At 41.9% G+C, this 27,823-nt stretch overlaps 1 protein-coding gene across 7 annotated transcripts in view; it reads left to right on the top strand.

The window, feature by feature from the left end:
* Positions 1–27,823, top strand: part of NCAM1 (neural cell adhesion molecule 1) — a 142,188-nt gene that overhangs the window by 68,644 nt on the left and 45,721 nt on the right. For 4 of the 7 annotated variants that reach the window (XM_062594621.1, XM_062594620.1, XM_062594625.1 and 1 more), the window contains exons 2-14: positions 7,318–7,392; positions 9,017–9,235; positions 9,965–10,108; positions 10,934–11,071; positions 11,579–11,696; positions 12,518–12,687; positions 13,588–13,730; positions 19,125–19,154; positions 23,761–23,911; positions 24,569–24,753; positions 25,089–25,185; positions 26,030–26,200; positions 27,103–27,234. In XM_062594621.1, the coding sequence (XP_062450605.1) occupies positions 7,318–7,392; positions 9,017–9,235; positions 9,965–10,108; positions 10,934–11,071; positions 11,579–11,696; positions 12,518–12,687; positions 13,588–13,730; positions 19,125–19,154; positions 23,761–23,911; positions 24,569–24,753; positions 25,089–25,185; positions 26,030–26,200; positions 27,103–27,234 (1,773 nt within the window). The remainder of the gene's footprint in view (positions 1–7,317; positions 7,393–9,016; positions 9,236–9,964; positions 10,109–10,933; positions 11,072–11,578; positions 11,697–12,517; positions 12,688–13,587; positions 13,731–19,124; positions 19,155–23,760; positions 23,912–24,568; positions 24,754–25,088; positions 25,186–26,029; positions 26,201–27,102; positions 27,235–27,823) is intronic. The other 3 variants (XM_062594619.1, XM_062594622.1, XM_062594624.1) reach the window with 1 other exon arrangement.

Below are 27,823 nucleotides of genomic sequence, written 5' to 3'. Positions count from 1 at the left end.
GGAGCTGGAGGACTTGAATCTTTTCAAAAAGCAAGTACAAGTGTATGACATTTGCAGCAAAATCTGTTGTGAAATAGAGAGGGATAGGCTACCTGTCATGTGCACGTGCCTTGTGCTATAAGTTCCTGACCAGTTCTTTCAGCTGCAGACGAACTTAGATTTGCCATGTTGCGTGGCAAATGATGCCAATTCATGATGTCAGCTCAAAACAATTTAGGTGCTTATTTAGTTCAGAAGCTCAAATCTGAACCTTGAGGGCCATTGGCAATATAGTGGAGGGTTAAAGGAGTCATAACTTTATGAGAAGGCAGAGATGAGATGGGACGAATGCATATTTGCCCTACAGAGCTCTGATGCACATAACCGCATACTAATTTTACATTGATGAAAATCCATTTTTAGGAATATTTAGTATTCCTATTCCAGATAGGTTTACTGGAGTAGTGTGTATAACTAACTTTCCTACTTTGTGGAAGGGTAACTATGGCCCGCTGCAGTTCATATATATGCTGTTTCACTTGAGTCATTATGAATTTAGACATATAGAGCCAATACCTAGCAATTAACACACTTTTCTCCACTTGAAGTGGCATGTTATTTACTTAGCAGGTAAAGCCTGCTGTGCTAGCCTTAGTTTTAGCCCAGCAGGGAGGCATCCTCCCTGCCTCTTAGCAAAATCATGGGGTAATTTGAGCTCATTTCTTTTGTTGAAATGCAAAACTAATTATATTTAACCACAAATGAACATGAAGTTGCATTGGTAGAATTTTTCAAATCAAAGCAGAAATATTCAGCATTTTTGGGGGGTTGGGGGGGACCTTTGTAAGTAGATGAAAGATACGGGGGAGGGCAGAGCTATAAAAAGTGTTACTGTGTGGTTATGAAGAAGCCTTTTAATGCATTTAATGCTAATTATGTGATGCTAAAAAGGCCTTTATTACTTGAACTTGGAAGCAGAATACAAATAGGCTCACAGTGCCTATTAAGTGAAAAAGGGGGGAAGAAGGTCTCTGTTTCCCTGAACTACGGAGCAAAAATAATGATTAACTAGAGATTAAAATCCATTGAAGGACTGGGTTTGTTAGCTTGATCGTATACTCAGCAATAAAGCTTAGCAGGTAGGGAGCAATTGTTTGTGTAATTTAATGTGTAGTTCATCATAACGTGTTCATTCAGGTTGTCATGCCAGCAACTGGTTCAGCCTGCCTTTGTCACTGAACAATTGGTTCACAGTGAACAACTTGAATTCTCCCTTTGTAGAATGAAGAGTGCAGATGAGGTTGATGTTAATAATTCAGAGAAACGTTACTTCTCACATGATACCTAATTTCCACGTTGTCTTTGGCTTCCCTGACTGAAGACTCCTGGCAAACCCGGCTGAGGTCTCTGGGTGCCTAATCTGCTCCCTAGGGTGTCTCCTTCCTAGCCTTTTATTAATGCAATTTGTAGGAGAAAGCCTCAAATTTTTTTGCAAACACACAGAGCAAAAGCCAGGGCGGGTTTCAAACTGGATCAGACCCACCTGTCTAGATAGCCTATCTAATCTATTATGTTGGCTCCTACAGAGAACTGGTACTACAAGAAAACACAAAGAGATTGAAAAAGATAGACCCAGGCTAGCACTGCTACTCCTATTCTGCACTCTTTCCCCAGCCAGTGACTTTGTTGTCAAGCTGTCACTATTTAATAGCAGTGTTCGACAAGACAGTGACGTTTTTAAAGGCCAAATCAGTGCTTCTGACAGCAGCAGTTTTTTGTAAGAATGACACTGGTCTTGGGCGGTTTTTCTGGGATAAGGTAAATCAAGTGTAAAGGGAGTGTATTCATATGTGTCAGCACTTTCTCTCTTTGAATAAGTGCTTGAGGAGAGCTTCTTCCAGTTGTCCCCCCCCCCCCCCAGCTTGTCCCTTAAAGAAAGTAAGTGGGTATTAGAGAAGATATGAGGGCAGAGCTCCTTAAAATAGGAACATACAAGTAGTCCCAGCGGCATGATAGTAACCCAGAAGCATTGACATGTGACTGAAGTACCATTAGGGTATAAGCTTACAGCGCATTATTTGCAACACAGCTACCCATAGGCACCTTCTAAATCAGTCCACTTTTCTAATATATAGTAGATCCATGAATAATTTTGGTTTTCTTCAAACAGTGGGAACCATAAATAAAAATATTTGAAGATGTAAATGGACGCAGGTGTAGGTGAAATACTGTATATTGTTGAGCCTCTAGAAAAGATGTGCTTGAGGTGCATCCGCTTCGTATTATAAGTTGCACACACAGATAATGTGCTTTGAATATAGTCAGACAGATTGTAACAGTGCATATAGATTTGCTAGTGGATGAAAAAGACAGTGGTGAAATTACTACGTTTAGTAAAAGAGGCAGCAGTCACATCAGTTTTCTGCTTGTGTCAGAGATTCATGTAGTGTCGCCTGTTCAACTTGACTCATGAAATCTGTTTAGCAAGAAGTATCCATTGTTTGATGAGAAGGTTGCTAAGGTTGATGATTCATTGTAAAGGGGATTAACTAGGCCTTAAGGCACCAGTGATGCAATATGATATGGTATGTTTCAGCAGTATCCTTTAAGAGAAGTCACAGCGTACACAGTATGCATCAGAGTTACCTTATTCTTTCAAAAGTTATTTCAGCGTCTTGTTTCTGGTACTAGGGCTCAGTTGCTGTGTCATGGTGCTTGCTAGGTTTGACGAGTGTATTTCCAAGTGTTAGTAATAATAACAAAAGATTTCCTCCCCACCTCCGTCCTATCATGGTGGAAGGACCTGGACTAACATACAGGATTATTAGAGATGTGATTTGTGGCCCTACGCATAAGCTTTCCAAAATTGCCACTCCCTATGCCAGTAATTAGGAGGTTTAACCATGCCTTTGCAGCTGATGGAGCTTTAAGGGAGGGAACGGGGGGGAATTCTTGGCCTCGTAGCAACACTGACTAAAGGAGGCCTAAGAAAGGATGCTCTTCATTCTCTTTTCTAGAACTCCAAAACATATTCCCTTTCTATGTCCCAATAGTAGTTTCTAGGTTACAATATCTTGAAAACCTACCTCTCACTTAAATGCACCAAAGGACTTGAGTCCTTTGTAAAACACAGGAAAATATTGAGAACCGGACTGTGTTACCTCCAGCTCTGAACTCTTACCTGGCCTTTTGGGCTGTGCTTACAGTATGCTATTTCCATGAATCTGACAAGCAGATTCATATCCTTTATACCTACTGTGGCACAAATGTGCATTGAAAAGGATGTAAGGTGGAGAATGGATGTAACACTGAATTCTGCGGTGATGAAAAGTTCAGTGCTCTTCATAAAGCTTTTTTTCCCCCTCATTTCTAGCTGTGACAAAAAACACCTGCAAATGGAATGAAAGACAGCAGTAACACCAGCCCCTTGCTACTGCCTTCCCAGCTTGCAGCCCTTATGGGAAGTGTACAATATGCTTGATACATTGTATCTTGTAGGGTAGCAGAAGAGAGGCGTGGATTTATACAAGATCTCAGACTAGCTTATGGGAAAGTAGGTCAGAACCAATTTTCCAGCACCCCACTGTTTGCTGGCAGTGCTTCACTGAGTAGAAAGCAAGCTGATAACTGGTCTAAAAGCCCTCCCTGAGAGCTGGTCTGGTATTCCAAGGCAGTGCTGTGGAGGAATCCAGTCACAATTTTAGTGTGTTCTCACAATAGAAAGTACATGGCTCAGAGTGTGTTATAAGCCAGACAGAATGAGAGGGACTCTAATAAGCCTCTTGCTTCTACTCAAGAGATCAAGGGGTGCTTTGGTATTTCCTCCTACTTGAAAATCTCTTGGTTAGTCAAGATATATGCAGCATGCAAATATTAGCTGACCTGGGCTATGGGAACTTGCAAGCTGTGGTTTCAAAAGCATCTTCACTGTATTCTTGACTGGATTGTTTTTCTTTACTGTTATATCCTACTCTTTTCAAATGATCTATTTTTCAGACTGCCTTACTAAAATCTGGTGAGAGTAAAACTAGAAAGTAGATTGGACCATAGATTATTTTTATCCCTTCTGGAGCTCTACTGCTCCAGTTAACAGTTCTGAATTTGCTCATGGCCTTTGAAGAAAGAGAAATGCCATATCAGAGTGTTTATTAGCCAAAGAAATGCACTCACCCACCTTGTCATACCCACAGTGTGTGGTGGAGTGTGTACTCTTCTCCCCCCTCCACAGTGGCAGACAGTGGTCCTTCATTCTGTGTATAGCTGTGTGCTTAACATCTGAATGCCACTGCACAGGTGTCTATTTCCAAAGTACCTTAAGGAATGATGCATTTGGCATATGACAGTTGTTAATTTCTGAAGCAGTTTTATTTATTTATTTATTTAAGATGTGCAGTTGACTGTCAAAACTAATGTCTCTGGTCTACCAGTAAAGTTAGCTGCTCTAGGAGAAGGGTTATGGGCACTACAGCATGAAAACACAGAGAATGACAGAGGAAGCCTTTGCAGAGGAGGTGGTGGTAAGAGCTCTAGCTACACAAGATACAGGAGTAGTTCCATTAAGATGATTGTTTTCTGCAAGCTCATGGTTGCAGTTTAGGAGTAAAGGCAATTAGTTCTGGCCTCCTGAAATTCTTACCTGACCTAGTCGTCTTACACCACAGAGCTGCTGCAGCATGAAACGTTAACTGGAGGAAAGCCAGAATCCACTTACAGTTTATGCCTAATGGATCATAATATATGCGTTGATGAAGACTGTGAAGTTGCAGGGTAAAAAGGGCATAGGATGCCCTTGGATCTCTTCTGTGGAATGTTGATTGCATGTAAATCACAAATGGGGAAGCATAATTTTCTTTCTTGCTTGTACAGTCCTAGTGTAATTCAATTGGGAAAATAGGCAGTCTATACAAAACTGGACTATACAAAACATAGGCTAGAAATCTGGTTACCTTTTTCCCTTGGCTTTTTAACATGCTTTGATTTGAATCTTTGTTCTCATCGTAATGTAGTAAAACAGGATTGTTCAAGCAAATTCAGCCTTTTTGTTTTGTTTTCGCTATTGATTTCCAGTAAGGCTAGTGAATTTCATTTCATTAAAAAGAAAAAAAAAAAAGCATAGATTTTTTTTTAGGAATAGGACTCCAAATCTAAGATCCTAAATTGTGCTAAGGTGTTGAGATAGGAAACTTGTCCTGCTTTTCAGAAGACAGCTTAGAGGGGTTGTTTGCTCTTGAAAGCCCAACTTTTCATTTAGATACCTAGATATAGAATCAGAAATCTGACTTCAGGCTCCTGTTGTCAACGTTGGCATTTGTGTCTTTTTGACTTTCTGAGAGAAGGTTAGAAAGCTTTCATAACAGAAATTATTGGAGCCTCTAAACTTTAACAAACAATTAACTATTCACTAAATATTCTTCGGTAAATTGTTTTCACTTGGGTGATACTGAGGATTCTTGGTTCTGTAAACCTCATTTCTAAACAGGAGCCCTCACTTATATACTGAAGATCATAAAAGACGATTGAATTGATAATTTAAAAAAAAAAACTTTAAAATGTTCCAGATTGCATTTTTATTAAAAACTGTCTTCTACTGATGCCCCCAGCTTCCAGAGTGTTTAACTGGAAAATGATTGTAATGTCATTCTGGGGTAACTGTATCATTACATACTGCTGCAGCTGCTGCCGAGTGACATTCATTGAGTTCGTAACGGTGAACATGCTTGAATCTAGTTCCACTGTAAAGCAGGAGGGTAAACCTCTTCAGATGGTGCAGCAAAGCAGAAATCTGGTCTGAAGGAATTCAGTGGTTGATATTTCAGATGTTAAGAGTTCTTTGTGATAGCTTTGTAATGATTCCCTTCATCAGAGACCTTCCCTGGAAGAGGAGCCAAGAATATGATTCAGGATATAAAATTTAGATGTCAGAGGTGTCAGAAGGATTTATAGAAGAAGAGGAAGAACAGGAAAAATTCTACTTGTAGAAGTAGGCTATTTAATTCTCACTGCACTGAATCTAATAGATGTTTAGCCTTTTGGTTATGTTTGGTTCTTTGTACTTGCAGTTTTGCTTGGGAGGGAGTTGTATTAAAGTAGTGTGATTGGAAGGAATTAGATTACACAGAAATAAAACAGGCAGGAACAAAGAGGTAGTACTTCATTGAAAACAGGAAGGTGAAAGAGTAACCTCAGACAAGACATGTGAGTGAAATACCAGTTTCCAAAGGAAGATTTAAAAGGTCTAAGGACCCTTTTGATTTCTTGCAGCAATATGATCCTCAAATATTCTCTATGCAATTATGTTCTGACTTGTATTATTTTTAAATGATTCTTTTTAGATGGGGCTGAGTTTGTTTGTAGGGAACAGAGAAGGTACAACTTCTTTCACTAACTTCAGGCTCCTTCAGTTACAGGCAAGCATTTAATAGGTGCTCCATTCAGAAGGGTCTGTCTTCCCCAACCACCTTCAGTTTGTTATTAAAAAAAAAAAAAAAAAAAAAAAAAAAGCCTAACATAACAGCCACAAACTGGTATTATTCCATTGGAAGACAACAGGAGAGATCAAAATATTGCTAATGTTTTCATCCCTGCTGTAGGATAGAGTTAGGTGAAATGTACCTGGATGACCTTGGAAACAAGTCATAGCCAATACTATGAAGGCCAAAATAACTAACGTCCTTGTCCTTGTAGTCCTTGTCAATATGACCTAGAGGAAATCTCTTTCTTAATCCAAGAATGCTCTGGCTGCTATAAGCATCTTGGATTTGTTGGCTACTTGAACCAGGTTCCTGCCTGATAGGGTCTTTCTGACAAGGACACAGAGTATGCCAGCAGGTCCCACTGTAGATTTGTGGTGGTTGGTAAACAGGACGGCTATGAATATCAAATCACACATAGCAAAAAAAAAAGTCAGCAAAGCAAAAATAGCTTACATACAGTAGTGCCAGAATATGCCTTTGAGCCAGTGCCAGTTTGCATTCAAAGGTGTCCAGCTTACATTCAAAGGCTGCTTGATGTTCTGGTGTGCCTGCCCTCTGCATTCTGTGTTGTAGTATAGCAGAGATTGCAAAGTAGATCAGCCTTTTCTGTGTGGTTCTGTGTAGTTTCATAATGGGTCAGAAGCGACCATAAATAAATGTTACCAAGTTCACTTGGGTCCTTAGGGATCTGTGGCAAGGAATACTCAAGCATGATCAGGAGCAATGAGTATAAAGCCAAGAACACTCTACCTTATGCTCTTCTATGGGATAAGTACAAGCCACATGGGCTGAAAGGTTGATAAAGCTCTTTTACTGCAGAAAGCTCCTGCTGTCTAATCCTCTTCTGTGCTCGTTTCTTTTTCAGCCTCTCTACAAGTGGATATTGTACCAAGTCAAGGGGAGATCAGCGTTGGAGAATCCAAGTTCTTCTTATGTCAAGGTGAGAGATCGTTTCTGGCATCAGGTATCTTCATCTGGGTTTGCTAGGAAAGCCAGTCAATGTTTTAAGTCTGGAATAAAAGCTCTAGCACTGGATATAGCTGCAGGATTTCTTGCTTGATCACAAAGACAAAATTATGTGAGCTAAGACATAGGACACAATTTTTCCGGTTGTTTTTCTCTCCTGTAGTTTCTCTCCAGTTGTTGTTCTCTTGCTAATTACAAATGCAACTGATACTGTTTACTGGGGACAGTAAAGGCAAACTCCCTTGAGAGATGGCAGTAGAAAATAGCTCTAGCAGACAGCTTTTTAAATCAAAAGCAGATACTGAAGTGCTATCTCTAAACCTGAGCAGTATCCACAACAGTAGCATCTTGCATCTTTCCATAGGTACTTGATCTTTTGAATAAAGCTTGTTTTTTGACAAATAATTCTTCTAATCACTTGTTAACACCAGTAAGGGGAGCTAAGCTGCTGGATGTCGAGTGTGTCCTGAAAATAGTCACCACTGTGGCTAAGGGTTTTTAATGCTTCTGAAAACCTGTTTTTCTCATGACAATTTGTTTGCTCCACCCTCAGTTTACTGTTTGCTCCAACCAGTCTGTTGTCCTGCACAAGGCAGTGCAGTACTGATTAATTCCATGTGTCCCGATGTGGATCCTGCATGACAATTTGTGTCACTCTCCATACCAGCATCATCATATACTCTTCAGGGTTCTCATGAAAGCAGCTGGCCTGGTTTCTAATGGGAGGATGGGAAATGGGTGTGATGGTATCCTAGAGCATGACACAGAGCAAACTGGTGCTGTAATAAGTTGGTGGGAGCAAAATACTTTCAGAGGACCACAAGTTCCTCAGAAGCATATAAATTGGGACAAGTAATGATGTTGTCTGATCCAGGAGGGCTCAAATGCATTGTAATCTGTTAACGTTAGTGCTTTGAAAATGAAAGTACACTTTGAGTAACTGCTGTTGTGGTGACACTCCAATTCAGAGAACTGTGGGATCAGTTAAGTCCTCTCCAATAATAGGAATTTATCCTAAATAAAAAGCCACACTGGGAAGTGCAGAGATGTGAGCTGCAAGAGACAGCCTGGAACCACTTAGCAGCAATTCTTATTTTCAGCATCAGGTTTAAGCTAATCAGTGCCAGAGCTGCTGCTACAGCAATTTCACCATCTCGATATGCAAGGTAGCGCAGGTTGCCAATAGGATTTTTTATTGAAAATATGATGGACCTGAAGGAGGAAAAGTTTGGGTTTTTTTGTTTTGTTTTTTTTTTGTTTGTTTGTTTTTTTTTTTTTTTTTTTTTTAATTCTCAAGACGTTCTGTACAGTGGAGGTGCTGGGATTTAGAATAGCAGGTTGCATAGAGGGCCATCCTGGGCTGAAATAGGGATTGTTCCCCTTTCAGATTGTAAAACCAGCCTGTTTGTTTTTGCAAGAGAGAAGCTGACCATTACATTGCTATGAGAGAGGATTTTCATTGTCTGATTCTCAGGAAGTGGAAGCCCTTCCCCTGGCCTAGCACTTCTGTGTAGTGCTACTGGTTGTTTTTGATTCTCTATATGCAGATGTATTGGGAACGCTGTTCAATGTGCTTTGTTTTCTTTTATTGTTCCTAGTGGCAGGAGAAGCCAAATACAAAGACATTTCCTGGTTTTCTCCTAATGGTGAGAAGTTGACACCCAACCAACAGCGCATCTCAGTGGTGCGGAATGATGACTTCTCTTCCACTCTCACCATCTACAACGCCAATATCGATGATGCTGGCATCTACAAGTGTGTTGTCAGCAGTGTGGAGGAAGGAGACTCTGAGGCCACAGTCAATGTGAAAATTTTCCGTAAGAGAGCAACTCTCAGACTTTCTGATCTGCCTCACATATTTATGAGGCAAGATTATTGAGGCAACCACTCTATTTTCCTAGGAAAGGCTATTTCGAAGTAGGAGGAAAGAGGGTGACGAGAAGGGGGAATGTTAAGAAGATACAATCCTCTTTCTTATCTTATCTTTGGGGGAAAAGTGGAAACTGAGACCTCTGCCTGTCAGGGGTTTACCAGCTTGCCTACTGCTTAAATTCTTCTGGAGGGCAAGGGGCAAAAGCAAAAGATTCTAATGCATCTTGAACTTCTGGGAGGAGTGAGCAGAACATGTGTTGTGGGTAGCAAACATCCAGTGTTCAGTAAAGAGGATCACACATTTAGGAGGCTTGTAATTAGCCATTAACATGTTCTCCAGCCAGCTGTGATAGTTGCCCCTTCCCCTTCCTTTCCAGAAGCTAGGCATCTCCACATTCCCATTTACTCTTTCCAGTGTGTGTAAATCTGTGGGGTGAATAGAGTTTTGATTCAGCTCATTGATTAACCTGGGAGGTAGGGCTGGAAAACGGGGTTCCTGCATCACAGTGCAGTGTATTGAGTCAGGAGCGCCTCTTTCCTCTGCTCTGGGAACTTTGGGTTGTATATGGAACGTGCTCTCCGGGATGTCATTGCTTTACTCAAGCCTGAATCAGTGGCACAGCTTGAGGTGTGCTGAAGAAGCTGCAGTGATCTTCTTCTTCCGTTGCTTTCAGAAAAACTAATGTTCAAGAATGCTCCCACCCCTCAGGAATTCAAGGAAGGGGACGATGCTGTGATTGTGTGTGATGTGGTCAGTTCACTGCCTCCTACCATCATCTGGAAACACAAAGGCAGGGATGTTATCCTAAAAAAAGATGGTAAGGCACAAGAGGTCTTAGTATTTGCCTATTCAAGGGTCAAATGTCCATCTGCCATCAGAGCTCCAAATTAGGCTGATACAAGGGTTTTGGGAGAGCAAAATGGTGGCAGTCACAAGGGAGGAGAAGAGAATACGTACATAATTGTGATTTGGCAGTGCAGGGCGGTAGTGTTCTCACAAAGATGGCAGCCAGGCTTTGACACTGGAATAGACTATGGAATGCTAGAAATCTCACATAAGAGGTTCTCTTGGACAGAAAAACTTCATGTTGTGACATTCTTTAGCCTTCCTAAGGAAAAGGAGCTAAAAGCTCATGGCAGGAAACTTTCCCTTTCTTTGAAGATGCTGGGGACTGTCATACCCAGAGTGGCATTTTACTGGCAGAGTTTACTCCTGAGCCCTGACTCCATCAGTTGAGCACTCGAGCCTCAGCAGTATTTGCCCCATCTGCTTGTTGCAGGCACAAAGGAGCTGTAGTAGGACTTGAACTCTGCCTTACTCAGGCAAGAGGATCAAGTTTCAGATTGCTCACTGAATGTTGTCTGATTCTGATTAAATACAAACGTGTTTGTGTGGCTGCACCCATCTATCTCTGTGTGTGTACACATGGTATAAAATACCAAAGTGGTTTGTCTGTTGCTACCGTTTCTTTCTTGGCAATGTTGTATCTGATAACAGCAGCATCTCTATTAGCATGATGGAAAGGAAAGTTTCATTACATTAGGCCTCCTCTCCAACCCAGAAAGGGCAAGGAGAGAAGTACTTACTACTTTCAGTGAGCTTTCCTGAGCATCTTTGGATGAACCTTCCTTTTCTCTTCCAGTCCGATTTATAGTCCTGTCCAACAACTACCTGCAGATCCGCGGAATCAAGAAAACAGATGAAGGAACGTACCGTTGTGAGGGTCGGATCTTGGCTCGTGGGGAGATCAACTTCAAAGATATTCAAGTCATTGTGAATGGTGAGCAGCTCAGAGTAAGACTAGTGAGGGGAAGAGTCTGAACCACCTATGCTCTAGGCTGCTGATGGAAGTATTACTGTAGATTCATACTCATGAATTACCACCAGTTTATTAATCTTTCTGTACTATGTCAAATTAAAAAACAACCATGAAATTGAGCATTTACAAGATGTTTACAGGAAATTAGCATGTCAAGGGAAAGCCTAAGTGTCTCATGACTCAGTGAGGTGTTGACATCATTGAACTCATAGGTGGTTTTGTCCATAATAACAATTTTCTGTGGATCTCTCCCCTGCTGCTTCCAGGACCTTTCTTTCCCCATCTATTGCTTTGGAGAGCTCATGCATCAAACCTGTTGATGCAGACCTGCAGGTGATGATATCAGAGCTTGAATCTCTAATGACGTCTATGTGTACTGCTGAGATTACCTTGAGCCTTCCAGGTCTTGTTCTTGCTCACATGTTCTGTCCCCTTTTCTATTCTTAATGTGAATTCCTTCTCTTCTAGTGCCTCCTTCTGTGCGTGCCAGACAGAGCACTATGAATGCCACTGCCAACCTCAGCCAGTCTGTCACCTTAGCATGTGATGCTGATGGCTTTCCTGAGCCAACCATGACGTGGACAAAGTAAGATGCTGTTTGCAGAGTCCTGATTATGTGTGAGCATGGATGTTTTCACCAAGGCCCTGAAAAACCATGCAGAATGGACAGCAACTTTTTAACTGGAATACCATTAGCTCATTTCTCTCACAAGAGAAGGAATGGTCTCACAACAGGGGAAATAAAGTGCTTTCAGTGTTAGCTTTCTAGAAAAAACAAGAATAACAACAGTAACAAAAGCAATTATTCACTGTCCCCTTGCATCCTTTCCCACGCTGCAAATAGCGATGAAACTTCATGGTGACGAGACCTGTCGTATGGGTCAATTTATTCTTATCTATTGCACAGGTGGGCAAAATGAGGTAGGAGTGGATGCTGTAACTTGTCTTTGGCGTGTCAGGACATTCTGATCCAAAGGTTTTCCCTTTATTTCATGGACTCAAAATTTGACTCTCAGTCAGTGGAATATACCTCTGCTATTCCAATTCTCCAGTTCATGTAACCTTTGGTAAAAGACCATCTATAATGTGGAAAAAGCTGACAGCAAACTTGCAATACTGCCTTAAGACGAAAGGACAGAAGCCCCCATTGGTGATGGTCTTGCCTATAGAATATGCCATGTGTTAGAAGGTGAAAGGTTCTGCAGCCCAGAGGTGTAGGGCAGGAAAAACGAAGAATAGACTAAGATGAAGGCCTTTTAGCCCTGCAGAAGGGCAAGAGTTGAGGTATTTTCCAAACTGAGGCACTTTAGGGTAGTTAACAGTTCTAATATTAGCATAATACCTAAAATAAATAGCCTTTGATTGCTGCTTCTCTCTAAACAGCCGTGTGTGCTTTGTTACCTGCAGGGATGGAGAGCCAATAGAACAGGAGGATGACGAAGAGAAATACAGTTTCAACTCTGATGGCTCTGAGCTGGTCATCAAGAAGGTGGACAAGAGTGACGAAGCAGAGTACATCTGCATTGCTGAGAACAAGGCTGGCGAGCAGGATGCCACCATTCACCTTAAAGTTTTTGGTAAACATGATCTTGCTATCTGTCCCTCCTTTCCAAGCCAGCTGGGTATTGGTAGCTACCTGGTGCAAGTTGGAAGGGGACTGCTTGTCCCAGGTAATGCCTGACATGATTTATCCAGTGCTGCCCCTTTCCCAAGTCATGCTGTGTACCGTTGTGCCATCATGCATAGCAAAACAGATTCTGAGCATACCTGTAAAACAGATACCAGCTATGTTCTTCCCTCATAAAAGAAATTCAGTCCTGTGCAAAGGGGTTGTGTGAGACTCACGTGCCACTTGGAATCTCTTCAAAGATGGGAGTGCTGAAAACAAATCCAATTGAAGTTGCTGTAAAAGGAGCTTTAGCACTTTCACAAGACTTGCTGTAAATTGGGCAGTGAGGTGAACTCCACCCTGTCACTGTGCGAAGGACTTCACAATTGCTGATGTGAATCTGCATATTTCCTACCTTGCATGAATCTCAGGAGCGCTGAGGAATATCATTTCCCGCTGCACCCTAGTTATGCTTCTGTAGCCAGTCAACCAGGCTGCTCATGGAGTGGGCTAATTTGGGACAGAAAAGGTATAGATGGTGAGGTAGAAGACTCAGCTGATGACCTCAGAAGCTGAGGACTGATCATTTCAACACTGTTACGTGGGCTTTGTAGCAGATGGTGACCCCTTCTAGTCTTCTGCTACAAGTCTCAGCTGTAAGCATGGGTGGAGGAGGACTCCTAGTTTTGCACTAAGGTGCTCTCTTCTTGGGCTTTGGTCACACATCACTCTACTCCATTTTGCCTATAGCAGTGAAATTTTGCCATTGCAAAAGCCCTTTTCCGCAATGTTGCCTTTTCAGGCTTTGCTGTTTACAGGCATGCCTCATTCTGAGCAGCAACTGAATGGAGTTTTTTCTTATTTTAAGCAAAACCCAAAATCACATACGTAGAGAACAAAACAGCCATGGAGCTGGAGGATCAGATCACACTGACCTGTGAGGCATCTGGGGACCCAATCCCATCCATCACTTGGAGAACTTCCACACGGAACATCAGCAATGAAGAAAAGGTATAACCACTCCCAAAACCAGGGTCTTGGTGACTGGGTTCAGTGCAGCTCATATCTGCTTGCTTCTGCTGAGCCAGAGCACATGATGGCAGCAGGCAGATACACATGAAAGTCATGGTGATTTCCCCTTTTGTAGTGAGAATATTTTCTGTTCTGCACAGACCATCCAGTAAAGGGCCAGCTCAGCAGCTGAAGTAAATCACCATAGTGCCTTTGATACCCTTTTGTTCAAAGAACTATCTCGTCCTGTTAACAACTGAGGACCTGCTTTTGTTTTTTTGCTTGTGTCACTCTGAGTTGAATTAATTTGCCAAGAACCAGGCCCTGCAGCCTTTTCAGAGGAATTTCCAAAGGGCCATTCAGATGTAGGAGGTTTTTGAAAGATTTCTTTTGTTTCCAAGCTGAGAGGTGGTAGAGAGAACCTTGATTCTTGTGTTCTTCGTGCTGTCATCATGATGGTGGAATGATCTGGGCAGATGTTGAGGCAAATGGAGACAGAGGGGGTGCTGCTTCTCAGAGATGTAGTGGACCAAAATGAACCTGTTAATTCCTTCTTGCCCTTCTGTATTGTACACCAGCACTGCATGTATTTAAAGCACAAAAGCTTGGCTGCCTTTGTGTTCACCTGTATCATTGATCCCATATCAATACCATTTTATTCTTAAAAAGCAAAAAATAAATTTAAGTTTTTTCTTTTAAAATATCATGCTGTTTTTTACTGGCCATGATTCCCCTTTACCAGACATGGGTGTTTTCTATTAGTGTAGATATTTCATAATAGGAGTGTAATAGGCTGCCCAGGAGGAATAGTTCAGCTAAAGTAAAACTAGACAAGAGACTGATGAGAAATTGGTTACTGCTGCATACCAATAATGTTCTAAGGACAGAATGCTTCAAGGCTCAGATGCTTCAGGCTTGGACATTCCAGTGGGTCTGACTCAATACGAAGGCAGGAATGGTAGGCTACGGAAGAGAAGTGATAGGTATATATTACCCTCCACTTACTGTGTCTGAGAAAGCACAGGGAAATGGATGAACTTCAGTGTAGAGCAAACAGTACTTTTTCTTCTTTTTTTGAAAAAGCTCAAACCTCACTTTTAAGCACACATTAGATGTTTAGATGCATCTGTCTTGCTACAAGTTTACTTCTGTAATTATGCTTTAGTCCATTTTTTTTGAAAGATCTAGAGATGCTTTAGCTCCCATGAATATTTAGTACTTTAGTACCTAAAAACTAACAGACAAAAACTACCACCAACAGGAAAAAAAAAAAAAAAAAAAAAACACAGTTCTGGCTTGCAGTTCTTTTCCCCAAGTCCCTGCTGCAGAAGAGAGATTGTCCAGCATGTGAACATGGAGCAGGAGGTGATACGTAGGTTGCCAATGTCACAGCTTTTTGAATGTTTCCAGGGTTTCCTGAGAGACCTTTTGATGTCTTAGCGCACACAGCCAGCATAGGATTCTCCTTTCCACAAGGCATGCCTTGGCCAAACAATCTTTTGTTTTGAGGGTGCTCTGTAAGGGTGAGTGAGTATTGCTGTGATCTAGGAAAATGAGATGATTGGCAGCTGTGTATTGGCACAGATGTGCAGACAAAAATTCCAGATACTGGCATGGCCAAAGCTTTCTCTTGCTAGTAATTTGTATGTTTGCATTCTTTTCCTTTCTAGAGTCTGTGAGTAAAAGAGAGAAGATTTGATTATATGCAGTTTACTTTGAGAATGCAGAAACATATTATTTATGTGAAACATTTGGCCATATAAAGCTGAGATACCTGTATATCACTATTGCAGAAGAATATAGTGAGAACTAGAAGCTCCAGAAGGTCATTAACATGATGATTTGAAATGGCTTGACCTTATCTTTCCTCAAGTGTTTGCTGCTGTGCCACTGTGGGAAGGAGAAAACTGCTTTCTCTTCGTCATACCGGATGTAATGTCAATTGAGAGAATATACCGTATCTATTATCAGCTTCGTGGTATTTCATTCCTATTCAAGAGATGTTTTTTCTGTTCCTCTTGCAGAATACCGACTCTTATTCAATAAGTACAGTTTTGATCTGCTGTATGTTGATATATAAAAGTTTTACGGTTTCAAGACAGACATGACTTTCTTGTTGGATTTTTTTGGATGAGGCAATCACTTAACTGCTTGCACTTTCATGAAGCAGTAACTGAGAGTTTTTAAGTTTCTTGCAGAGCAGAGTAGCTCAGTGTGTGAGGAATGGGAGGAGAGATAACAGGTGGTGCTTTTCCGCAGGCCTTTTAGCATCATATCATTTTGCAGCAGGAATACTTATGGCTTAGCATCTTATTCAGCGTGGCTCTCTAGCCTCCCACACTAGTTGTCAGGAGCAGCATCACATATTATCATCTTCTGCAAAGCAAGTCAAAGAGAATGCTAACCTTTACTCAACCGAGTGAAGGAATTGGAACAGAAGTGATCTGCCCTGCTATTCTCCTTTACACTAGCTGCTGTTTAACCTATACTATACTTTGTTGCTGAGTCTCTTCCACAAAGGCCATCCCAGAAGCTACCTTGTAACTTAAGTAGGGAAATTGCAGATGTCTGACTTCTGAATGGAGCATAGTTTATGAGAGGCCCCTGTGGTAGGTGGCAGATTATGTGATTAACAGATATCTTTACTCACCCCTTTAGCAGGTGAATCACATAGACTCCTTTATGCTATCCTGAGAACAGGCCAGTGCCGCCTCCTGCTTGTTTTCAAGGTTGCCGCTGTTTACCAGTGGCTTCAACTCCATATTGCTGGCAGCTAAAACAAAGAGATAAGTTTTTCAAAACTTAAAATCTTTAGACCAACGTGAATCAATTCCGGCCAGATCAGGAGTCCCCCTTTGCTAGGGCGTCGGTACTGGGTTACCAGTGTTGCAGCAGCATGCTAGGGGACAACAAACAGAATATGAAAGGGATTCATTCCATTGCACAGTTCAGATTGGTTCAAATATAGCAGTAAAGTAATTTAGAACACAAAGTAAATTGAAGAGCGGAAAAGAGCTAAGTCCTCTGCTGACACAAATGAGCATTGGTGCATTGTCTTCAGCAAAACGTTTCTAGAAGTATTGCAGCAAATCTAACATTTCACATTTTAGCTTCATCTAAATTTCATTTTCCTGATTCTCTTCTAAGCCTTCCACACAGTTTCCTGTCTTACATGTGCTTTGTACTTTGCATCTCATGAAATACACGTGTGAATAATTTTGAATTTAGTAATGCAGGGAGTAGGCTACACAGGCAATTCCCAGGAACTTTGTCATAATTGAAGATACTCTCAATTTAACTCCGTGCTTTCAAAGGGTAGATGGTAGCATGTGTGAGGCCTTTTCCTTACTTGATGTGAACTGAACTTACATTTCTTTCAGGGAGGAGGGTTAGCATGAAACTCTATGATGGAGCTGTAATTCTACCACCAGCCCTATTACAAAGAAGCAGCGAACTCTAGCATATGAGTACACTTTTTCCCTCCTCTATTTTCCTGTAGGTTGACAGGTACTGAACACCAGTGAAAGGATAAGAGAACAGAGCATCTGTTTTTAACCCACTATGCTGATGCTGTAGGAATACAGTGGATAGAGTTGGAGAGGAACTTGGATCCGAGTATAAACAATGCAGTTTCCTGGCATGCCATTGTCCCTTCACATGCTGCCGATCATTTCCAGGAAGTGCTTACCTGAAAGGAAATGAGGACAGGATCTGGAGAATCGCATAGCAAATAGTATATCTCCAGGTTGTCAATGGTCAGGTTCACTGGCCTCCTAGCTTGGTGAAGTAGCTTCTGTGCTTGATCTTGTGAAGCTACAGTTTGAAATGCCAGAGGTAGAGTCTGAAGTGTGATATATGTTTTAGCCATGCAGTCTCATTGTGTGCTTCACCCAGTCACCATCTCCTAGCCACAACTCCCTTTCAGTAATATCTTGGGATGGATGCCAGGCAGGAGGGCCAAAAAGGAAGGTGAGCTGTGTTGTGAGACTGAGCTCAGGCTTCAGAGCAAATACTGGGCCTGCTAGCTCTGGCATAATGTAGACAAAATAAATGACTGTGGTACATAAAAAAGGGATTGTGCTATAAAATACTTAGCCTGTTTAGCTTTTGAGGAACTTGGGCTCAACAGGATAAAGGTATATAGAAATGGAAATGATAGATGACATAAGTGCTGGGCAGAGTCCTAGTCCATACAGGTGCTGGTGAGCTTCTCCTTCAGGTGGCTCCACCTCAGACCTCTAGTTTCAAGTAAACAAGCTGCCTTTACCAAAGGCATCCTAAAATGAGACTGTCTGTATTGTATGTTAATAGTTCTCACTGTTTTCACTAGTTGCATTTATTTCACTGGAAGCAATTTATTTCACTGTGGAAACAATACTGTGTTTCCTATTTTCATTTCCAAAACTTTCATCTCCATTTCTGTAATGTCACTCTTGTGTATGCTGTTACATCCAACTGTCAGTAACGCTTGTGCCTTTGGGTTTCACATTCAATAATGACATAAGGGCTGTGATATTAGCAGGTGATTTTTGACTCCTGAATTGAAATGAATCAAGTTACAATTGAAATAGACATGAGTAGAAAACCATTTGAAAAATGATTCATATAAAAAAGGGGAACCCAGCAACTTTAATTTTTTTTCTGTAATGGTCCACGCTGCTGCTGGCCCACTCTGAAGGGGAAATATATGCTTATTGGTAAGGTTTGTGCATGTTTGTCTGCCTGTAGTTTGGTTATTCCAAGCCCAGTAAGGACTGGACACAAACATTCCTAAGCATAGTGAACTGGACATCTTGTTGTGAAGTTACTAGGTTTTAACCTGTTGTCTGCTGTCCAGGGAGTCATAATGTTCTGTTGCTCTGCAGGTGGAAGTTTCCTACTCCTGACATGGCATGCTTGTAAAGACCTGTACAAATGCATGTCTACCTTATGAGTATTAATGGTGACCGGTGTGTCTGAGAGGCTAACAAATCAGTGTTAGGAAACCAGTTCAATGAATGTCTTTGTAATTAAGTCACCTGGGTCACCAGAATCACTTCCCTAGTGTTTTGGAGATGTCTAGAAATGGAGGGATGCGGCAAAGGGAATACACAGTCACTTGATCTGTGAGAAGCACGGAGTCTTTAGATATAATTAGTCTTTGCTTGATCATTTTAAGTTTGATTTATAGGATATTAAATTCTGAGTGCAAATCTAAATTGAGATTATATTGGGAAATGGAAATAAAATTTTGATCACCCCCCAACACACGTAGGATATACAGCTTGGAGCCTGCATGCGCACAGAATGAAGCGTGATGCATACAGTATGATACCTAAAAGCAACCTTTGATAAACTTTTACTGCTTTTTTTTTTTTCTGTTGTTTTGTTGTGTTCTATATCTGTTCTCTCCAGGCTTCGTGGACCCGGCCCGAGAAACAAGAGGTATAAGATTATCAGATCTTTAGACAACCTTCTTAGTTTTTTGAGTTCGTTTTTATAAGCATTACAGATTAACATATCTCTAGTCCAGTAACTATGCCAACTAAACCAGCCTTAATAATATGAATTAAAACTCAATACATAAAAGAATTGGCTAATAGAGTTAGCAGTTGCTTAGCATGTAGTGATGCATTTTTGAATGAGCAAACTAGCTGTGTTGGGAGTGAGTAAACATCAGTAGTTAGTGATCCTGCTTGTCACTTAGGAAGAAAAAAAGAGGTGGGGAGAGAAAACAACAGGTATGAAACCTGACGAATAACATTCTGTACCATACTACCAGTGTGGGTCGTGTCTCTCATCTACAGTTTCGAGACTTACCTACAGCATGTATTTTGGGATGGTAATTTTTTCTAAGCATAGCTTCTTCCACTCCAGCCAACTCATCTGTTTGCTCATGGCACTTTTTAGGTTTGATCTTCTCCTAAAGAGCGACTGTATCACATTTCCATTTCAAAACCAATGCAGTTAAATCTTTCCCAAGTTATATTTCTCCAGAAAATAATCTCAACTGTTAAATTGCTGTTACGGTTCGTTGGTAAGGATCAGTGATGGGATGCAGGGGTAATACAATAACTCATTTTGATGTGAATGTGATTTGCTGTTGTCTTATTTCACATTCAGTGCTGTATTTCGGTAATAAAAATCTACTTTTACATGCACCTGATTTATAGAATTCTTGCTTCCAAATGGACCAGAAATTCTGTTCCAAGCAAATAGTAAGAGTCAGGGGTAGAACAGCGATAGCTGTCAGAACTGGATGACTCCAGTCTGTGCTTGTAGGATCAACATTATGGGCATACTGATTAAAAAACAAAACAAAACAAAACCCTGACTTAAAATAGTGTGTGATGCGGTCCAGATGTAGGAAACCTCTATTTTAAGCACTGTCATTCTTTCATATGGACCTGATATTTCCCATTCCTATTTTGAAATAATCTGTTGAAATTTGCTAATTGTGGTAAGTGGAGGCATCCTCTATTCAGGCCACTTTGTGTTGAAAGATTTGGAATTTGAGTAGTTGTATCTCTTCAGGCTTCATGTTAGTCCCTATTATGTTTGTCTGCTCCTCCCCTGCCACCCACCCACACCTGCAGTGTTTCCTGTGCCCTCTGTCTCAAGCTTTTTATTAATGTGAACACTAACAGTATTAAGCTTACTGTCTCTAAATTTCTCACCTTCTCTGGCTTTTAAAGTATCTGAGTGGGGTTCTGTGATTTTTTTTTTTTTTTTTTTTTTTTTTTGAAACTTATAGTTGTAGCTTCTGTAGACATGTCTTTAAAATAACTAGTGTGGGCACTGTTAGCAGCACATTTCAGCAGCACGAGTTCAGTTCCCAGGAAGCTGAGTGAATACTTGACATTAAATCTGTTTCATTCTCACTAATGCATCAGCTAGTTTAAAGTAAGGAAATTTTATGAGCTTCAGTCAGGGCAGCAGATAATGGATGTTAAATCATGCTTTCCTTGCTTTAGAGGTATAATTGCAGTTGGCTGCTTCTTCCTCTAAACCACAGTCAGCTGCAGAGCCCATGATGTCTTAGTTCACCGTTCTAGTCCTGCATGTACTGGAGAATGGATGGAAGTCATACTTTATTGGCAGATACTAACAAAACAAACTGTTATCACTATCTAATGCTGAAAACTCAGTTACAGGGAAAGTTATACATCAATTCCAACAGGAATTAGTGGCGTATTTCTGTTATCTGGCAATCGGCACAGCCTCCCAAAGATAAGGACGACAGCAAGCCCTCATTAGTGAAGTAAAACCACAGGGTTAGGAGAGATCGCTCATCTCTGTCCACTGGAATTTGCAGCTGTGGTCAGTACTTCCAGGTGCTGTTCTGTTAATAACAGTAGCTGTGTGGAAAGTGACAAAGGAGTGTATATGACTGTATTAAACTAAGTTATGGGTATGTTTTTGGGAAAGGACTGAAAAATCCTAAAGTAAATGCAGTAAATGCATTTCCCATCTGTCTCCTCCGCTTCTTTGGCACTGAAGCATTGAAATCTAGGCCAACTGTTTACATAATGCCTATGTATGACATGGCATTGTCAAAATTTGGAGAAAAATACCTATGCGTATCTCAGGATAACTTGTAGTAATCACAGATATGAGGCGTCATCGTACCTTTTTCTATAGAGAGGCAGTTGATACAGAATAAGTTAACTGCCTTCATCTCCTAAATTTTCTTGCCATTGCTGTGAAGCATTCACAGTTATTCAAAACCATATAAACCAAGGAAACTGTGTAAAGGCATTACAGGCTTCTGCGTATCTGGTTCGCAAGTTTCTGCCTAACCTGTGTCTCTATTAGTCAGAAATTATTAACATTTGGTGAATGGTATGAAATGTGCAAGAAGAAAGCAGGTAGCATACTTTCTTCGGTGGATATTTCTCCCTTCTTTGAAGTATTTTCCCTAATTTTTATTTTTCTTACCACATACCCTTTGTGTTGGGAAGTGTTGCCTCGTCTTCAGTACTGGTTGCGTTAATTAAAAAGTTACTGTTTTATCATGGCTGCCTAGCACTGATTTGTTTATTGTGTTGGATCTTGGGGAAAGAGAGGTGACGCTGAATGTAAAACTACCTTTGCTGTAGTAAACGTGCACTAATATTTTGCTATATTTATACTGTTGCCTAGTGAAAGGGTCATAGTAGCAAATACTTAGATTATTCCTCTCCCTTATGAGCTGAGAGAAAAGCTGTGAGCCTTTACGGATATGGAGTCTTGACATTTATGGATCCTACTGCAATGGTTTCAGAAACGAGCTGGATTTTAGAAGCAAATTACCGGTCAAGCAAAATAATCACAGCATAGCTGCCGAAGAAATACTAAAGCACAATTCAGTTGTGTAAAATACCACAATGGACTAATGCCATGTTAAGAGATCCTTTCATGGCTCTAGAAAGTGATGCACACAGAACACCATGTGTTCATGAAACAATAAAAGGTTCCCAGCAATGCAAGGAACCAGCCACAGGAGAGAGGGTGAAGTCATTAGCATGTGGCATTGGTCTGGATTGCAGCAGACCTGCGTGCAGCAGAGGAAAGAGAAGAAGAAAAATACATAGTTTTTGTGTCAAAAGATGTTATTTGTGTATGAAATTTGACTACTTCAAATGAAATAATATGCAGAGCTGAGAGTTTAAAAAAACATTTCCTGACTTGTCTTTTAGTACATCTCATAAAGAGCAGATAATCACATTTACCTGCAGAAACTGAGTCACCTCAGAGCTTGAAACCATTAATTCAGAACAGAAAGAGTCCTCAGGCCCAGAGGATCTGAGCACTTGAGGTACCAGAGATGTATTCTACACTATACTCACTGCACTTGGCTGTTTAATTTCCTCAGGCTGTTTACTCATAATCTCAGTGTTTGCTTTGAATGTGCCAAGAAAAAGGACCCTCTTGGAGCATTGCTTGCCTTTAGTATAGCAGGCTGTTGCAGCAGCAGGCTGCAGTGGCAGGCACAGCCACAAGGGTAGCGAAACCTGTTTATTCACTTTTGCTTGCGTCACTTTGGAAATGAGAAGAGAAGGCTGGTGCTTTAAAGTCTCTAAGCTGAAGCCCAAGCTGCAGAAGCTTGCACAAGCGCCAGGACGGAGGGAGGAGTCCATGACACTCTGTGCTTCATGAACTGAGTAAGCACTTGAGTTTGGTAACAGACTGGGGAGTTAGGAATCCAATTTCAGAAGAGAAAAAGACAGTGGTGTGGGATGGGAACCCTTGATGACTGCAATCCCTTTGGACATCTGGTTATCTGGATGTTATATATCCTTGCCTCTCTATCATTGACATCCCTGCACTTGCCTGCATATGGGAGCAATTTCTTAACTGCCATATAACCAGTGTGGTTCACTGTAGAATTTTCTTGAAAAGTTAAGAGAGCTTGAAGCAGAGTCACTTTTAGAAGGGTCTCTTAGTTTTCTCCCCTTGGTCATTGCCATGCTCAGCTCAGTGTCATGTTCGGGGAAAAGTTCTGAGCTTTCATTTTGCCTGATTACCTATTCAACTCTGAGGTCTGGAGATTCTCTTATTTATGCTAGTGTGAATCAAGGATGTTGAAATAAAACGAGCATCAGTAAGGGGAGAGTAAGGCCTGAATTCTCTGACTGGAAACAATATCAGTTAGGGCAGTTTTCTACAAGATTGCGTGCTGGCAAAGATGTTTTAACCAGAGTTAGATCTCTAAAATTATTACTCTGAGAAAAAGCTTGGCATTATGCAGCTGTCATCAGAAAGGTAACGTCTGGCACTTTGGTCCTTCCTCAGACATGTCCCAGAATAAGTTATTTCATTTTCTCCTGTCACCTGGGTGCTTTGGAATGAACCACACTCAGCCCTGTGCAACAAGGAATCTTCTTGTTGCTGTTGCAAATGCCATTCCATGCCCATGATTTGGTATCTGGCCTGAAGAGATCACTTCTGAAGTACTGAGCACTGAAGGGTTGGTGGGAGATAATTTGCATTCAGTCCCATCCCCTTACTCCCTTTAGTCTCACCACAGACTCAGAGCTCAGCCTCTGACTTTCTCTTCCTTTCCTGCCAGACCCTGGATGGGCGCATCGTAGTACGTAGCCATGCCCGGGTGTCGTCCCTGACGCTCAAGGAAATTCAGTACACAGATGCCGGAGAGTATGTATGTACAGCCAGCAACACCATCGGGCAGGACTCCCAAGCCATGTACCTCGAAGTGCAGTGTAAGAAAGGAGGGGAGGGGTTCCTGTCTTTAGAGGGGAACTGTCTTTTGATTTCCTTGTCCTCTGAGACTTAGGCACCCACAGCTACAGAAATGTAGGAGTGGCACAGGTGGCATCTTGTCTGCAGGCTGTTGCACTAGGCCACTTGGAGCTGTATGTTGTTCAGGTAGAGGGCATGGGAAGCAGCTCAGCCTGAAATAAGTTTGTTGGAGATATAGGTTGCTGTGTGCATACATGCAAATGATTGCACTGGTTGTCTCCAACTGGGATTTTGTTTGCACCCTATGAAGATTATGGGCCTGAGATCCCTCAGTGCTCCTGCATTGCAGGCTAGCTGAGGAAGGCAGTGTAGCTGCCATGGTCTTATTCCTTGGGTGTGTCAGTGATGCTTCTCCCAGATACGTAGTGTGCTGTCTGTTCATCTTACCACACTGGTAGGAGAAAGCTTTGGGGCTGAGCAGGCTTCCTTTTGCACTTCAAGTCCTTCAGCAAAATACCACCCCCTGGAGCGTGAGAGTGCTGTCCCTTTTCCCCACATTAAATTCTTTTCCCAACATTAAATCGTGCCCTAGTCAAGGATTCCTTAAAGCTAGTCTGACTGGGCTACTAGAAGGTTTTGTGGCTCACTTTGCTTTCAAAAATGTGTCTTTGTTTCAGATGCCCCCAAGCTTCAGGGCCCTGTGGCTGTCTATACCTGGGAAGGGAATCAAGTGAACATCACCTGTGAGGTATTTGCTTACCCCAGTGCTGTCATCTCCTGGTTCCGGGATGGACAGCTGCTTCCTAGCTCAAACTACAGCAACATCAATATCTACAACACTCCATCAGCAAGCTACCTGGAGGTAAGGAAAAGCAAGGGAAGAGATGTGTGGTCAGGAGGGTTTAGTGCTGTTAGATGATGTACATACCTGATGTTGAAGGAATTCAGTCTTCTGTTAGGGCTCCCTGTTAGTAGGTTAGAAGTTGAGTGTTGTTTCTGGCATACAAATGCTAAGAGAACCAGATAAAGGAAAACACCAGTTCCTCCTTGCATTTGACTTTCTGCCCTCTGTGGTTCTCCTCTCCACGGACAGCTTTCAGAGTGTTAGCACGTATACTTTATTGTTGCTTTTCACTCCAACAAAATGCAAAGGGTATTGGTAGACTGAAATGACTTTCTGATCTGTTCTTCCTGCAGGTGACACCAGACTCTGAAAATGACTTTGGAAACTATAACTGCACTGCTGTGAATCGCATTGGCCAGGAGTCCTCAGAGTTCATCCTTGTGCAGGCAGGTAAGCATCTTGGACAGAGTAAGAAGGAAATGGGCAGGCAGCCCTTGAGCTGGGGTGACAGAGGGAAAGTTCTTTTCTGATTTATGTTGGTGGGGTTACACACAGGACAACCAGCTTTCACTATCAAGGAAACGATTGATAGACTTTTAGTTGGGATGGATTGCAGATAACGTGATCCTTGCCATTTCTGTACCCTTTTCTCTGGAGGACCTTTGTTGTTTCTGCACTTTTAGTACACGCAAGCGCTCTGGCAGAGCTGTGATCTTTGGTTTCAGATAGCCATTGCATATGTGCATGTACTGCTCAAACTTAGCAAAATATCCTATATAATTGAGGTTGTGCCAGACTAGACACCTTAGAGAGCTATGTGCCAATGAAGGAGCTCCCCTTTCTTACTTACTGACAGACTAGGAGGGCCCGTGGTGGACTAACTAATTAGTGGTGCCATAGGGACAGATTTAGGAATGGTCAAGCTTTATATTGGAATGCTGTGTGCATGTGTGCTGTGTGCAAGACTAGCAGAGACAGAACAGCATCCAGGATGCTTTTGCTGCCCTGTTCAGGTTGTCCTATTTTATTGAAGAAAACGTGTGACCTTAAAGAAGGTAAGTCTATAGCCTCTTAAAAAAGAGAGAAGATGAAGGCCTCTGTGCTGCATAATTAGCATTCTTACAAGCCCTCTGATGAAGCCTTATATCTGCCCTCTCTTCCCCTTTGCGTATGAGGCCATGACAAGAATGGTTTTGAGATTCTTGTTCTGGGTTTTTTTTTTTGCTACTGGAGCTGGGGGTCCTTGTTGCTCCCTTTCTTGTATATCACTGGTCATTTCCCCTTCCTCCTCCAGATACTCCGTCCTCTCCTTCCATTGACAGAGTGGAGCCCTATTCCAGTACTGCCCAAGTGGAGTTTGATGAGCCTGAAGCTACCGGTGGGGTGCCCATCCTCAAGTACAAAGCGGAGTGGAGGGCACTGGGCGAGGGAGAATGGCATTCCAGGTTGTATGATGCAAAAGAAGGTAGGATACCAAAGAAAGGTGTTGTCCCCTCTTCTTGCATCTCAAAAGACCTTTTTTTTTTCTTTAAGGGGAAGTAGCAGAGGAGAGTTCTGTAGCTGTGCAATTTCAGCACCTGTTTGAGGATTTTGCAGAATCCCATTGCTATCAGTGTGCTAATAGCACTCTGAAGCCACTCTGGAGCAGCTGTCTCCCAGCTGACCTACACGTCCAGACTGGACCTGCCATTTCCCCTTTTAGCATGGATGTGCATGGTCAGAAAGAACATAAATTAAGGCCCCAGACTAGTTCTTTAACATTTGCTTTGTAGCAATACCTTGTATTCCCAATTAGAAATGAGGGCCCTACAGTGCTGATAGTTGTATATAGCTAAATGCTGGTAAGCAGGATTCATTGTGCTTGCCTTCACAATGCAGTTTCCCAAGCAGTTACATATTCCTCTGCATCCAGGAGTGAGGCTCCTGCCCGCTGTAGCAGTCTTAGTTCCACCTGAATGCTTAATGCCTTAAACCTTGCCAGTGGTCTTTGAAGGCGGCTGCTATTCTCAGTGAAGGAGATCAGGCTTGGATCATGCAGCCCAACAGCTTTGATGGTGATAAGTGTACTACAATCAGAGCCTCCTGTGACAGTGATCAAAGAGCTCCCTGGAACAGGCCAGGGGCCAGTTCCTTGTGGTGTCTACCATGAGCCTTGTGGCAATACCACCTGTGTAATAAAATGTGTCACACAGAGGTGGTAGTTTTGGCTTTTCTCATTGTATGCATTGTTTTTTCTGAGACTGGGCCCGGAAGGGGGGCTCCATTATATGAAGTGAAAGAGGCAGAGTACGATAGGAATACTGCATTTATTGTTGATTTGGGGCCTGAGCCTTTTTCTTTGCTTTTCCTCTTTTGTTTTTGCAATAGCAAATGTGGAGGGCATGATCACCATCACTGGCCTGAAACCTGAGACAACCTACTCTGTGAGACTCTCTGCAGTCAATGGCAAGGGTGTGGGTGAGATTAGCCTGCCATCTGACTTCAAGACACAGCCAGTTCGTAAGTAATGCTGAGACCTACCTCTGCCTCTCTGGTATTCTTTTCCTTGCATCATTCCAGGGAATCTCTACCACGCATGAATGACACCTTCTCTTGCAGACCTTGCTGCATCCTTTGTTTGTTGTGGTTTTTGATAGTAGTGAATTTTCATCACTAATTTAAACTCTTCTTTGAAGGTAGGAAGCAGAGGAGCTATCTGCACTAGTCTGTTCCCTGGATTACTAGTATAAACTTAATATTGTCAAAAAGATGGGATTGTGCAATGAAGAGTTCAGCAATGTTTTAATAATGCAAACCAGCAGTGAATTAAGTATGTTGTCATAGAGAATGTAATGTCTCTTCATTGTTGCAAGACTGTTTTTTACCAAAATAGAAATTGATAGGTTTATCACAAGAGTGGCCATGAACTATGGAGGGAGGCAGGAAGGGAGAGGGGATTTCTCTTTTCTGCAGGTTACAGCCTTACTGCAGCACACAAGGCAATTTCTAGGGCCTCTTGTCTGCTTTATTTGCACGATCTTCCACTCCAAAGACAGGATGCTCTACTGTGGCCTAACACTTTCCCTCATGTTACAACTGGGGGCGGGGG

Source organism: Rhea pennata, chromosome 24, assembly GCF_028389875.1.
Source record: "Rhea pennata isolate bPtePen1 chromosome 24, bPtePen1.pri, whole genome shotgun sequence".
Lineage (NCBI taxonomy): Eukaryota > Metazoa > Chordata > Aves > Rheiformes > Rheidae > Rhea > Rhea pennata.
Note: the sequence above shows the minus strand (reverse complement) of the source record. Positions and strands in the feature narration are given on the sequence as shown.